Source organism: Oncorhynchus mykiss, chromosome 1, assembly GCF_013265735.2.
Source record: "Oncorhynchus mykiss isolate Arlee chromosome 1, USDA_OmykA_1.1, whole genome shotgun sequence".
NCBI classification, from domain to species: domain Eukaryota; kingdom Metazoa; phylum Chordata; class Actinopteri; order Salmoniformes; family Salmonidae; genus Oncorhynchus; species Oncorhynchus mykiss.
In genome coordinates this window covers 1,392,631-1,408,326 of record NC_048565.1, presented here as the reverse complement: position 1 = coordinate 1,408,326, position 15,696 = coordinate 1,392,631, and the positions used below count along the sequence as shown (strand labels likewise).

The 15,696-nt window shown below is 43.7% G+C and overlaps 1 protein-coding gene across 1 annotated transcript in view; it reads right to left on the bottom strand.

Moving 5' to 3' along the window:
• Nucleotides 1-9,946: 9,946 nt before the first annotated feature.
• gabrb3 (gamma-aminobutyric acid type A receptor subunit beta3) overlaps nucleotides 9,947-15,696 on the bottom strand; it is a 64,284-nt gene continuing 58,534 nt past the window's right edge. Inside the window, exon 9 of the mRNA XM_021608164.2 lies at nucleotides 9,947-13,515. Within this exon, the coding sequence (XP_021463839.2) occupies nucleotides 13,168-13,515 (348 nt within the window). The 3' untranslated portion in view covers nucleotides 9,947-13,167. The remainder of the gene's footprint in view (nucleotides 13,516-15,696) is intronic.

Sequence of the window (15,696 nt, the reverse complement as noted above, 5' to 3'; positions counted from 1 at the left end):
GTGAGTCCATGCAACTTATTATGTGACTTGTTAAGCTAATATTTACTCCTGAACTTATTTAGGCTTGACATAACAAAGGGGTTGAATACTTATTGACTCAAGACATTTCAGCGTTTCATTTTTAATTCCTTAGTTAACATTTATAAAAACATAATTCCACTTTGACAATATGAGGTGTGTATATCGTGTGTAGGCCAGTGACACCAAATCAGAATTTAATCCATATTCAAGGCTGTAACACAAAATGTGGAAAGTGAAGGCACAAGTCACATTGTTGTATATAATACTTTGTATAATAAATAAAACAAATGACAGAACATACACACAACAACAACATCCGATCATCAAAGCAACTGAATACATTATACTGAGAAGTGCGTACATTATACTGAGAAGTGCGTACATTATACTGAGAAGTGCGTACATTATACTGAGAAGTGCGTACATTATACTGAGAAGTGCATACATTATACTGAGAAGTGCGTACATTATACTGAGAAGTGCGTACATTATACTGAGAAGTGCGTACATTATACTGAGAAGTGCGTACATTATACTGAGAAGTGCGTACATTATACTGAGAAGTGCGTACATTATACTGAGAAGTGCATACATTATACTGAGAAGTGCGTACATTATACTGAGAAGTGCGTACATTATACTGAGAAGTGCGTACATTATAATGAGAAGTGCGTACACTATACTGAGAAGTGCGTACATTATACTGAGAAGTGCGTACATTATACTGAGAAGTGCGTACATTATACTGAGAAGTGCGTACATTATACTGATAAGTGCGTACATTATACTGAGAAGTGAGTACATTATACTGATAAGTGCGTACATTATTGTGCGTACATTATACTGAGAAGTGCGTACATTATACTGAGAAGTGCGTACATTATTGTGCGTACATTATACTGAGAAGTGCGTACATTATACTGAGAAGTGCGTACATTATACTGAGAAGTGCGTACATTATACTGAGAAGTGCGTACACTATACTGAGAAGTGTGTACATTATACTGAGAAGTGCGTACATTATACTGAGAAGTGCATACATTATACTGATAAGTGCGTACATTATACTGAGAAGTGCGTACATTATACTGATAAGTGCGTACATTATACTGAGAAGTGCGTACATTATACTGAGAAGTGCGTACATTATACTGAGAAGTGCATACATTATACTGATAAGTGCGTACATTATACTGAGAAGTGCGTACATTATACTGAGAAGTGCGTACATTATACTGAGAAGTGCGTACATTATACTGATAAGTGCGTACATTATACTGAGAAGTGCATACATTATTGTGCGTACATTATACTGAGAAGTGCGTACATTATACTGAGAAGTGCGTACATTATTGTGCGTACATTATACTGAGAAGTGCGTACATTATACTGAGAAGTGCGTACATTATACTGAGAAGTGCGTACATTATTGTGCGTACATTATACTGAGAAGTGCGTACATTATACTGAGAAGTGTGTACATTATACTGAGAAGTGCATACATTATTGTGCGTACATTATACTGAGAAGTGCGTACATTATACTGAGAAGTGCGTACATTATTGTGCGTACATTATACTGAGAAGTGAATACATTATACTGAGAAGTGCGTACATTATCGGCCCTTATAAGTGCACAGCAGCACTTCTATTTTAACCTTTATTTAACTGGGCAAGAAAGTTAGGAACAAATTCTTATTTACAATGACGGCCTAGGAACGGTGGGTTAACTGCCTTGTTCAGGGGCACAGATTTTTACCTCGTCAGCTCGGGGATTTGATCTTGCAACCTTTCGGTTACTAGTCCAATGCTCTAACCACTAGGCTACCAGCTGCCCCATGATTGGCAGTGTTAGATAATCCTTACTCTGCACAATATTTCAGAGCAATATGTAACCATCTGCAGGTTACCTGTGCGGCCATGTTTTTCCTGTGTTCGAACTCCTGGATCAGATCCTCGGCTTTACACTTGTTGGCCCAAAGGTCGCTATAGAGGCTGACCATGCTGTGCTCACAGGAGACAATCACCTGGTAACCCAGCGACCACAGGTTCCTCAGCATCACCACTTACTGGAACACAGAGGCTCATGGGAATGTTGGGATCAGAGAATGGAATCATGGGAAAGTATGGTTCATGCCATGCTAGGAAACACTGTAGTAACACTTTATTATTATTTTTGAACAATACAAATACAGAGGCATGTCAGGTCTGGTGTAAAGATGGCCAGTCTGGGAGGAAGCATGTCAGGTCTGGTGTAAAGATGGCCAGTCTGGGAGGAAGCATGTCAGGTCTGGTGTAAAGATGGCCAGTCAGGGAGGGAGCATGTCAGGTCTGGTGTAAAGATGGCCAGTCAGGGAGGAAGCATGTCAGATCTGGTGTAAAGATGGCCAGTCAGGGATTAAGCATGTCAGGTCTGGTGTAAAGATGGCCAGTCTGGGAGGAAGCATGTCAGGTCTGGTGTAAAGATGGCCAGTCAGGGAGGGAGCATGTCAGGTCTGGTGTAAAGATGGCCTGTCAGGGAGGAAGCATGTCAGATCTGGTGTAAAGATGGCCAGTCAGGGAGGGAGCATGTCAGGTCTGGTGTAAAGATGGCCTGTCAGGGAGGAAGCATGTCAGATCTGGTGTAAAGATGGCCTGTCAGGGAGGGAGCATGTCAGATCTGGTGTAAAGATGGCCTGTCAGGGAGAGAGCATGTCAGGTCTGGTGTAAAGATGGCCAGTCAGGGAGGAAGCATGTCAGGTCTGGTGTAAAGATGGCCTGTCAGGGAGGGAGCATGTCAAGTCTGGTGTAAAGATGGCCAGTCAGGGAGGGAGCATGTCAGGTCTGGTGTAAAGATGGCCAGTCTGGGAGGAAGCATGTCAGGTCTGGTGTAAAGATGGCCAGTCAGGGAGGAAGCATGTCAGGTCTGGTGTAAAGATGGCCAGTCTGGGAGGAAGCATGTCAGGTCTGGTGTAAAGATGGCCAGTCAGGGAGGAAGCATGTCAGGTCTGGTGTAAAGATGGCCTGTCAGGGAGGAAGCATGTCAGGTCTGGTGTAAAGATGGCCTGTCAGGGAGGGAGCATGTCAATTCTGGTGTAAAGATGGCCAGTCAGGGAGGGAGCATGTCAGGTCTGGTGTAAAGATGGCCAGTCTGGGAGGAAGCATGTCAGGTCTGGTGTAAAGATGGCCAGTCAGGGAGGAAGCATGTCAGGTCTGGTGTAAAGATGGCCAGTCAGGGAGGAAGCATGTCAGGTCTGGTGTAAAGATGGCCTGTCAGGGAGGAAGCATGTCAAGTCTGGTGTAAAGATGGCCAGTCAGGGAGGGAGCATGTCAGGTCTGGTGTAAAGATGGCCAGTCTGGGAGGACGCATGTCAGGTCTGGTGTAAAGATGGCCAGTCAGGGAGGAAGCATGTCAGGTCTGGTGTAAAGATGGCCTGTCAGGGAGGAAGCATGTCAGGTCTGGTGTAAAGATGGCCAGTCAGGGATTAAGCATGTCAGGTCTGGTGTAAAGATGGCCAGTCAGGGAGGAAGCATGTCAGGTCTGGTGTAAAGATGGCCAGTCTGGGAGGAAGCATGTCAGGTCTGGTGTAAAGATGGCCAGTCAGGGAGGAAGCATGTCAGGTCTGGTGTAAAGATGGCCTGTCAGGGAGGAAGCATGTCAGGTCTGGTGTAAAGATGGCCTGTCAGGGAGGAAGCATGTCAAGTCTGGTGTAAAGATGGCCAGTCAGGGAGGGAGCATGTCAGGTCTGGTGTAAAGATGGCCAGTCTGGGAGGCAGCATGTCAGGTCTGGTGTAAAGATGGCCAGTCAGGGAGGAAGCATGTCAGGTCTGGTGTAAAGATGGCCTGTCAGGGAGGAAGCATGTCAGGTCTGGTGTAAAGATGGCCTGTCAGGGAGGAAGCATGTCAGGTCTGGTGTAAAGATGGCCAGTCAGGGATTAAGCATGTCAGGTCTGGTGTAAAGATGGCCAGTCAGGGAGGAAGCATGTCAGGTCTGGTGTGAAGATGGCCTGTCAGGGAGGAAGCATGTCAGGTCTGGTGTAAAGATGGCCTGTCAGGGAGGAAGCATGTCAGGTCTGGTGTAAAGATGGCCTGTCAGGGAGGAAGCATGTCAGGTCTGGTGTAAAGATGGCCTGTCAGGGAGGAAGCATGTCAGGTCTGGTGTAAAGATGGCCTGTCAGGGAGGAAGCATGTCAGGTCTGGTGTAAAGATGGCCAGTCAGGGAGGAAGCATGTCAGGTCTGGTGTAAAGATGGCCTGTCAGGGAGGAAGCATGTCAGGTCTGGTGTAAAGATGGCCAGTCAGGGAGGAAGCATGTCAGGTCTGGTGTAAAGATGGCCAGTCAGGGAGGAAGCATGTCAGGTCTTCTGTTGGATGCCTCAACATTAAGACAATGTTGCTACAACATTAAGACAACATTAAGACAACATTAAGACAATGTTGCTCACTGCTTCCCACAAGAAGAACAGGGGGAACTTTTTGTGAGGATTCTGTACAGTGAAACAGCATGGAGACTTACAATGGGGATGTCTCTAGACTGCATGTTTGATCACTCTTACTTTGGAAGTCTCCAATTTTAGATAAATTCCCCCAAAAAAGTAGCCTCAAAGTTCATTCACAACAGGCCTAAAACACAAGTCATTAAAACACAAGTCATTAAAAAAGCAATTATCTTCAGTCTAACATAGTAGTTTTTGAAATGTGTCCACAACAAGGACAAAGGGAGACCACCTCAGAGAGGACACCCAGATGAATATTTTAGGGATCTGTCTACATTGTGAAGCAGTGTGGAGGCACCTATAATTGATGATCAATCTTGGTTTTGGAAATCTGGACTTCACCAACAAAAAAGTAGCCTCCTTCGAAGTTGCTTAAAACACAAATCATTGGCTTCAGCCTTTCAAGGAGTGCTTTTTTGAAATGTGTGTGTTTTTTAAAACTGCTTACTGAGCGTTTCTCAACTCCTGATGTAGAAGTTGATGGAAACTTGAAAACAGTGGAACCGACTAAGTGCTTTCAATCTCCAACTCTGCAAAAATACTTTGCTGCGTTATACATCGTCGAATCATTCCACACCGTTTCATTTCATTCACTTCATCTCTCAGGGTACAGTAATATAAATATAAGCATGTTTTCACAACATGATCATCCAGGTGGAAAAACACAAAGGAAGGGGAGGTGAGGGTTTTGAACATTAGGAATAGTTTAACCTGGACTTGTATAGGCACCCTCTACAACTACTGTGATTATTATTATCTGACCCTGCTGGTCATCTATGAACATTTGAACATCTTGGCCTTGTTCTGTTATAATCTCCACCCGGCACAGCCAGAAGAGGACTGGCCACCCCTCATAGCCTGGTTCCTCTCTAGGTTTCTTCCTCGAGAGTTTTTCCTAGCCACCGTGCTTCTACACCTGCATTGCTTGCTGTTTGGGGGTTTAGGCTGGGTTTCTGTACAGCACTTTGAGATATCAGCTGATGTAAGAAGGGCTTTATAAATACATTTGATTGATTGATCTCTACTATTGTAATGCTGCGAGTCGGAAAGCACGTTCGGGGAGTGAATACATTTAATAAATTAACAAAACAAGAACCAACAGCCGCACCGACATGAAACAGGAACAACGACTGAGGAAGGAACCAAAGGGAGTGATATCAAATCAAATCAAATCAAATTGATTTATATAGCCCTTCGTACATCAGCTGATATCTCAAAGTGCTGTACAGAAACCCAGCCTAAAACCCCAAACAGCAAGCAATGCAGGTGTAGAAGCACGGTGGCTAGGAAAAACTCCCTAGAAAGGCCAAAACCTAGGAAGAAACCTAGAGAGGAACCAGGCTATGTGGGGTGGCCAGTCCTCTTCTGGCTGTGCCGGGTGGAGATTATAACAGAACATGGCCAAGATGTTCAAATGTTCCTAAATGACCAGCATGGTCGAATAATAATAAGGCAGAACAGTTGAAACTGGAGCAGCAGCACGGCCAGGTGGACTGGGGACAGCAAGGAGTCATCATGTCAGGTAGTCCTGGGGCATGGTCCTAGGGCTCAGGTCCTCCGAGAGAGAGAAAGAGAGAAGGAGAGAATTAGAGAACGCACACTTACATTCACACAGGACACCGAATAGGACAGGAGAAGTACTCCAGATATAACAAACTGACCCTAGCCCCCCGACACATAAACTACTGCAGCATAAATACTGGAGGCTGAGACAGGAGGGGTCAGGAGACACTGTGGCCCCATCCGAGGACACCCTCGGACAGGGCCAAACAGGATATATAAAGGCCAGGTAATCAAGGAGGTGATGGAGTCCAGGTGAATGTCATTATGCCTAAATGTGCGTAACAATGGTGGCAGGTGTACGCCACAAACGAGTATCCTGGTGATAAAGAGGCCGGAGAGGGAGCACATGTGTCAGACAGTAGTATATTAGAGATTACAGTAGAATGAGACAGTATATTAGAGATTACAGTAGAATGTGTCAAACAGTAGTACATTAGAGATTACAGTAGAATGTGTCAGATAGTATATTAGAGATTACAATAGAATAAGACAGATAGTATATTAGAGATTACAGTAGATTGTGTCATATAGTATATTAGAGATTACAGTAGAATGTGTCAGACAGTATTATATTAGAGATTACAGTAGAATGTGTCAAACAGTAGTACATTAGAGATTACAGTAGAATTTGTCAAACAGTAGTATATTAGAGATTACAGTAGAATGTGACAGATAGTAGTATATTAGAGATTACAGTAGAATGAGACAAATAGTATATTAGAGATTACAGTAGAATGTGTCATATAGTATATTAGAGATTACAGTAGAATGTGTCATATAGTATATTAGAGATTACAGTAGAATGAGACAGATGGTAGTATATTGGAAATTACAGTAGAATGAGACAGATAGTATATTAGAGATTACAGTAGAATGTGTCATATAGTATATTAGAGATTACAGTAGATTGTGACATATAATAGTATATTAGAGATTACAGTAGAATGAGACAGATAGTATATTAGAGATTACTATAGAATGTGTCAGATAGTATATTAGAGATTACAGTAGAATGTGACAGATAGTAGTATAGAGATTACAGTAGAATGTGACAGATAGTATATTAGAGATGACAGTAGTATGTGTCAGACAGTAGTATATTAGAGATTACAGTAGATGTAGATGTTCAAAAACTGTAAACCTTCTTAAAAGTTCATTTGTGGAACTTCTTTCCTTCTTAATGCGTTTGAGCCAATCAGTTGTGTTGTGACAAGGTAGAGGTGGTATACAGAAGATAGCCCTATTTGGTAAAATACCAAGTCCATATTATTGCAAGAACAGCTCAAATAAGCAAAGAGAAACCAAAGTCCATCAATACTTTAAGACATTTAGGTCAGGCAATACGGAACAATTCAAGAACTTTGAAAGATTCTTCAAGTGCAGATGCAAAAACCATTAAGCGCTATGATGAAACTGGCTCTCATGAGGACCGCCACAGGAAAGGAAGACCCAGAGTTACTTCTGCTATGATGAAACTGGCTCTCATGAGGACCGCCACAGGAAAGGAAGACCCAGAGTTACTTCTGCTATGATGAAACTGGCTCTCATGAGGACCGCCACAGGAAAGGAAGACCCAGAGTTACTTCTGCTATGATGAAACTGGCTCTCATGAGGACCGCCACAGGAAAGGAAGACCCAGAGTTACTTCTGCTATGATGAAACTGGCTCTCATGAGGACCGCCACAGGAAAGGAAGACCCAGAGTTACTTCTGCTATGATGAAACTGGCTCTCATGAGGACCGCCACAGGAAAGGAAGACCCAGAGTTACTTCTGCTATGATGAAACTGGCTCTCATGAGGACCGCCACAGGAAAGGAAGACCCAGAGTTACTTCTGCTATGATGAAACTGGCTCTCATGAGGACCGCCACAGGAAAGGAAGACCCAGAGTTACCTCTGCTGCAGAGGATAAGTTCATTAGAGTTAACTGGCTCTCAGGAGGACCGCCACAGGAAAGGAAGACCCAGAGTTACCTCTGCTGCAGAGGATAACTTCATTAGAGTTACCAGCATCAGAAGTTGTAGCCCAAATAAATGCTTCACAGAGTTCAAGTAACAGACATCTCAACATAAACTGTTCAGAGGAGACTGTGTGAATCAGGCCTTCATGGTCGAATTCCTAAAGGACACCAATAAGAAGAAGAGACTTACTTGGACCAAGAAACACGATCAATGGACATTAGACCGGTGGAAATGTGTGCTTTGGTCTAATGAGTCCAAATTTGAGATTTTTGGTTCCAACCTCTGTGTTAGAGTTAGGTCAAAGTGGTCAGGGTCAGGGCATCAAAGTAGTCAGGGTTAGGGCATCAAAGTGGTTAGGGTTAGGACATCAAAGTGGTTAGGGTTAGGACATCAAAGTGGTTAGGGTTAGGACATCAAAGTGGTTAGGGTTAGGACATCAAAGTGGTTAGGGTTAGGACATCAAAGTGGTTAGGGTTAGGATATCAAAGTGGTTAGGGTTAGGACATCAAAGTGGTTAGGGTTAGGACATCAAAGTGGTTAGGACATCAAAGTGGTCAGGGTTAGGACATCAAAGTGGTTAGGTTAGTTTAGATCCTCGGTTAGGTGGTTAACTTCGACGCCCTTGGGGAGGTGGAGGGAGTCTGGAAGGGCATTTTTGGGTTGTCTGAGAATGTATAGCCTAGATTTTGATAATGTTTGGTTGCCGTCTGAGCAGATTATTTGTTGAGATTGCAAACATAATAAGATGCTAGTCTGATAGTCCAGGATTATGAGAAAAAAACGTTTAGATCTACAATATTTATTCCACAGGACAAACCCAGATCCAGGGTATGACTGATCCTGGATATGACTGATCCAGGGTATGACTGATCCTGGATATGACTGATCCTTGATATGACTGATCCAGGGTATGACTGATCCAGGGTATGACTGATCCAGAATATGACAGATTCAGGGTATGACTGATCCAGGGTATGACTGATCCAGGGAATATTACCTGCCATGACTACAAGGTCCAATATGAATTCAAGGAATATTAGTGAGGAATGCTGTATATGGCCCCATGTGGGTCAGTAACAGCCCCTCCTACTGTATGTGGGTCAGTAACAGCCCCTCCTACTGTATGTGGGTCAGTAACAGCCCCTCCTACTGTATGTGGGTCAGTAACAGCCCCTCCTACTGTATGTGGGTCAATAACAGCCCCTCCTACTGTATGTGGGTCAGTAACATACCTTCCTACTGTATGTGGGTCAGTAACAGCCCCTCCTACTGTATGTGGGTCAGTAACAGACCTTCCTACTGTATGTGGGTCAGTAACAGCCCTTCCTACTGACCCACATACAGCCCTTCCTACTGTATGTGGGTCAGTAACAGCCCCTCCTACTGTATGTGGGTCAGTAACAGCCCCTCCTACTGTATGTGGGTCAGTAACAGACCTTCCTACTGTATGTGGGTCAGTAACAGCCCTTCCTACTGACCCACATACAGCCCTTTCTACTGTATGTGGGTCAGTAACAGCCCCTCCTACTGTATGTGGGTCAGTAACAGCCCTTCCTACTGTATGTGGGTCAGTAACAGCCCCTCCTACTGTATGTGGGTCAGTAACAGCCCTTCCTACTGTATGTGGGTCAGTAACAGCCCCTCCTACTGTATGTGGGTCAGTAACAGCCCTTCCTACTGTATGTGGGTCAGTAACAGCTTCTCCTACTGTATGTGTGTCAGTAACAGCCCCTCCTACTGTATGTGTCAGTAAAAGCCCTGCCTACTGTATGTGTCAGTAACAGCCCTTCCTACTGTATGTGGGTCAGTAACAGCCCGTCCTACTGTATGTGGGTCAGTAACAGCATACTGTAATATGTGGTGTGGATGCACACAAATAGTCAGGTACAGAGTAGAAACACATGACTCATGAGGGATTCATTCACCTTTCTTTATTCAAATTGTTGTACTATTGACAAAATAACCATTTGTATGCATGTTTCATAATGTTTTTTTAAACACTAAGTTTAATTTAAAAGTGTTTTCATGTCCTACTCACTCAGGGAAGTTAATGATTAAGATTATGTGAAATGAATGAAGGTAAGTCTCTGTTATGGATAAAAACAGATGATTAGGGTTCTATGGCATGCTTACTCTCTGCAATCATGCTCAATGCTCCCAGCTCAACTAGCCTAAATATGGAATCACACTCAAAATGAGACTGTCTGTAGGGGGTCTAGACTCTCTGTAGGGGGGTCTAGACTCTCTGTAGGGGGGTATGGACTGTAGGGTGGTCTAGACTCTCTGTTTCGGGGTCTAGAGTCTTTAGGGGGGTCTAGACTCTATGGAAGGGGGGTCTAGACTCTATGGAAGGGGGGTCTAGACTCTCCATAGGGGGGGTCTAGACTCTATGGAAGGGGGGTCTAGACTCTCTGTAGGGGGGTCTAGACTCTCTGTAGGGGGGTCTAGACTCTCTGTAGGGGGGTCTAGACTCTCTGTAGGGGAGTCTAGACTCTCTGTAGGGGGGTCTAGACTCTCTGTAGGGGAGTCTAGACTCTCTGTAGGGGGGTCTAGACTCTCTGTAGGGGGGTCTAGACTCTCTGTAGGGTGGCCTAGACTCTCTGTAGGGTGGCCTAGACTCTCTGTAGGGTGGCCTAGACTCTCTGTAGGGTGGCCTAGACTCTCTGTAGGGTGGCCTAGACTCTCTGTAGGTTGGCCTAGACTCTCTGTAGGGTGGCCTAGACTCTCTGTAGTGGGGTCTAGACTCTCTGTAGGGGGTCTAGACTCTCTGTAGGGTGGCCTAGACTCTCTGTAGGGTGGCCTAGACTCTCTGTAGGGTGGCCTAGACTCTCTGTAGGGTGGTAGAGACTCTGTAGGGGGGTCTAGACTCTCTGTAGGGTGGTAGAGACTCTGTAGGGGGGTCTAGACTCTCTGTAGGGTGGCCTAGACTCTCTGTAGGGGGGCCTAGACTCTCTGTAGGGGGGCCTAGACTCTCTGTAGGGGGGCCTAGACTCTCTGTAGGGGGGCCTAGACTCTCTGTAGGGGGGCCTAGACTCTCTGTAGGGGGGCCTAGACTCTCTGTAGGGGGGCCTAGACTCTCTGTAGGGGGGCCTAGACTCTCTGTAGGGGGGTCTAGACTCTCTGTAGGGGGGCCTAGACTCTCTGTAGGGTGGTCTAGTGTAAAGTCTGCATCTCAAACAGCACCCTATTCCCTATACAGAGCCTCTAATGTGCGATGTCTGTCTTGGACCAGGGGGATGTTGTTGTAGTGTGTATGAGCAGAACCCCTAGTGTCAGTTCTCTGAGATCTTAAAGGACAGGATACTTCACTGAGAAATTATAAAGCAGTAGTCATGTGTAGTATATAGTATGGCTACATTATAAACCAATCATAGGGAAATGTATAGGAATACTGTGTAATAACACAATCAGACAATAGATCATGTGTATTGTGATAAGGAACCTCTCCATTCAGAACCTGAGTTGTGTTTTCTATGGCTACGGTATGTATGTACATTGTAAAAAATAACATAATTCAAAATTCATTAGGCTATTCATAAAGATATGGGTACAGTTTAGGTCAGACGAAGGTCAGAGCCTACTGTATTGCCAACACATGTAAGGCCCACATCAAAGCCTTGATTGAGCATTGCATGACAGCAGATCGGAACACACGTTTTCTTGTGATCAGAAAACATAATTTCACTCAGGGAAGGTAAATGACTTACATTGATTATTGTAAAATGAATAAAAGTAAGTCTGGTTTAATGAATAAAAATGGATGATTCAGGTTCCATGACATGCTTATCTTGGCAGTGTGGATGTTAGGCGTGACCTATGAACTACAGTGATACTGAGGTGTGGGTTGGTGAGAGCAGAGTTGACATTACGTTGCCTCCAATGTACAGTGAAATATAGATCAAGATAACATAGAGGTTACTTTAGCACTTATATATATATTTTTTAAGTAAATCGTTTGCAGAATAGTCAGACCCAAGCCAATGGAATTAGTATCCAAAAGTGATTCAGTACATGACTATTCATGGTTATTCATGACTGTTAATGACTATTCATGGTTATTCATGACTGTTAATGACTATTCATGACTATAATATTCAGCTCATATGCAACCCTATACATTACATATGATCCTGTGCTGACAGTCCATAGAACATAGACATGACTGGAATGGTAATATCCCAACAGATAAACCAGACATATCCTGACTCAAAGGCTGTGCATTTAATTTCTCATTCAGTTTATAATGGCCTACTATGATAAATAGCATACTGAATGAATTTCTCATTCAGTTTATAACGGGCTATTATGATAAATAGCACACTGAATTAATTTCTCATTCAGTTTATAACGGGCTATTATGATAAATAGCACACTGAATTAATTTCACATTCAGTTTATAACGGGCTACTATGATAAATAGCACACTGAATTAATTTCTCATTCAGTTTATAATGGGCTACTATGATAAATAGCACACTGAATTAATTTCTCATTCAGTTTATAATGTCTACTATGATAAATAGCACACTGAATTAATTTCTCATTCAGTTTATAATGGGCTACTATGATAAATAGCACACTGAATTAATTTCTCATTCAGTTTATAACGGGCTATGATAAATAGCACACTGAATTCATTTCTCATTCAGTTTATAATGGGCTACTATGATAAATAGCATACTGAATTAATTTAGCTCAATGAATTTCTCACACTAAAATAAGGGGGTAGAGTCACAATAATTGGCATAAATCAAAGTAAATAACGCTTCTGAAAACCCCATACCATTTACTGTGTCCCCCTCTTGTTTGTACAGAGGAGTGTTCAGAAGGATAGTATTTCCACAAAGCGTCTGTCTCTGCTCGTCTGAACGTACAGTTCAAGAGACCCCACAACTCAGTGTTGTAGTAGTGTTTCTCTGCACTCAGTATGGACTGCGTAGTCATATGTCCTCCGAATACAGATGGGTTTCTTTACTCTTTAGAGAAACAAGAGAAGTTTAAGGAGTGAAAATCCCTTCTGTTACTTAGTTCAGTGGATCTAAAATTTAACGGCTGGGGGTCCCTGAGGAGAGGCTTGAGAACCACTAGTTCACGTAGTAAAGCCAGTAGATGAACGGCTGGGGGTCCCTGAGGAGAGGCTTGAAGACCACTAGTTCACGTAGTAAAGCCAGTAGATGAAGTTGAAGAGGGTAAAGGTGAAGGGGAAGACAACCCGTGACCATCTATCGATGGAGTTAACGTCCGTCAGGTTGGGGATTTTGATTATGAATTGAGAGGACCGCCTGCGTAGCCGTGTCTTCTTCACGTGAGCATGGGCGTTCCTCTCCCGGCCACTCAGAGCACTCGGTTTTCGGTACTGGAGGCCTGATTGGTTGAATATCATGGAGGTGGAGTTCCGTGTAGTTGTCTCGGTGATGCTGGTTGTGATCTCATTGCCGGCGCCAACTTCGTTGTGGATCTCCAGGGTTGTCAGGAGGATGTTGCCCTGAGAGTCAACCTATCAGAGGAAAGGACAGCAAGAGAAGAGAGGTCATGAGCTCATGGCCTTCTGAACTTTTCTGCAAAAAAATAAATTATTTGGCTGAACTTTGAAAACTTGGATTTTTTTACATATAGGATACAAACCTATACATCAAAACCTTCACTCCAAATCTACATTTCAAACCTAAAACCTTATTTTGAACCAGATTACCTGGAAGGACTATCCAGATTTTTTTTCTTCTAACAAACCAAAACCTGCAAAAGCAGAAACCTGGAGATAACATCCAACACAAAACCGAGTGAGTTCAGTCAACCTACTTCTGAATCCAAAAAGTAAAATCATCTGTAAATATTTTGTAATATACAGACCTCATGCTAAGGTAAGGCCACTAAGCTACCAAGCTTGCTAGGACAGGACGGGCATTGCGGCTGCAACGACAATTTGCACAGATGTGAAGTGAGAGATATGAAAGCCCCTTGATCTCAACAATGGCAGCAGAGCGTCACAGCCTCCCCCACCCAAATGCAGGGGCCTCTGAGGCTCCATGACTCCCCCGTGTAGAGATCATCCCACTTCCCCTTGGATATAAAAAAAAGAACACTGCAAGGAATAAGTACACAAATAAGTTCCAGAGACACTATTTGCTGATTGTGACAAAGAGGGGAACGTAAACAACGTGGTCCCCTCGAAGCCTACCATCCACTATGTACAGAACCAGCACGCGACAGACATGCAGCAGCTGTGACCTGTTTTTGTTGGTTATGTTGTCGTAGTTGTGTCTAGGGGGGCATACAGGGGAGGGAAGGCTGTCACCTCCAGGTAGGTGTTTGTCCCCCTGTGTGCTGAGGGTGTCAGGTTCTTGTCCGGTTCTGGCATGTAGGTCACCACAGACTAGTACATGTCCCCGGGTCTGGAAATGATTGATTTACCCCTCCAGGATGGAGAAGCTGTCTTCGTTAAAGTATGGGGATTCTAGTGGGGGGGATATAGGTAGCACACAAGAGGAAATTTTTCTCAGTTGAGATTATTTATGTATTTATTTCTAACCAGATGTAAAATGTTCCTGTTTTGATGAATTTAATAGAGTGGGTTAGGTCTGCTTTATACCAAGTTATCATACCCCCTGCATCTCTTCCCTGTTTCACACCTGGTAGGTTGGTGGATGGGACTACCAGCTCTCTGTAACCCACTGGGTCCGTCTCCTCTATACCAGGTTTCTTGAAGGATGACAATGTCTGTACTTCTAATTTATTTGGTGAAGTCCAGGTTCCTGCTCTTTAGGACAAAGTCAGATGACCTCCGACCTTTTAAGTTCCAGGATGAGATAGTAAAAGCTTTGTGTTCCATAGTGTCTAGTTGGTTGTTGATTATTGCTAGACAGCCATTTAAGACTTGCCATAGATTTTCAAGCCGAGTTAAGCCAGATATCCAATAATGAATACTGGACCTCCGTTTCAGACATCTAATAATGAATACTGGACCAGGGCAGCCAAAATACTAATGCTAGGTATGTTGAAAGTGTTGGAGAATACTAGGAATGAATCCCAAATGGCACAGTAGTCTCTATATAGTGCACTACTCTTGACCAGGGCTCATTGGGCTGTGGTCAAAAGTAAGGGACAGGGAAAGGGGAATACCTGGTCAGTTGTACAACTGAATGCATTCAACTGAAATGTGTCTTCCGCATTTAACCCAACCCCTCTGAATCAGAGAGGTGCCAGGGGGGGCTGCCTTAATGGACATCGTCGTCTTCAGCGCCCGGGAACAGTGGCGAACAGTGGGTTAACTTCTTTGCTCAGGGTCAAAACAACAGATTTTTACCTTGTCAGCTAGTGCACTATATACGGAATATGGTTCCATTTGGAATTCATACCTAGATGCTGTAACTGAATCTACCACTGCATGTGAATCTGATTGATGTCCATCCATTTGACAGCACTCTCCTAGAGAAGAATAACTGAATATAGGAACTTAATACTGAACTGACTCTAACACTGTTACTGTGAAGATCCACGTCTGGACTTATCAAGGACTTTCATCTCTATGATGCTATATGTCAGTTTATCTTAGTGGCAATATCATCCTTTCACCTAGGGCCCTCCTAATACTGTGTATAGTGTACTAGTACTTACAGGTCTGTGGAGGTCAATGGGAAGAATCCCCCAGAAAACAATGTTTTGATTTAGTTTTGATTGA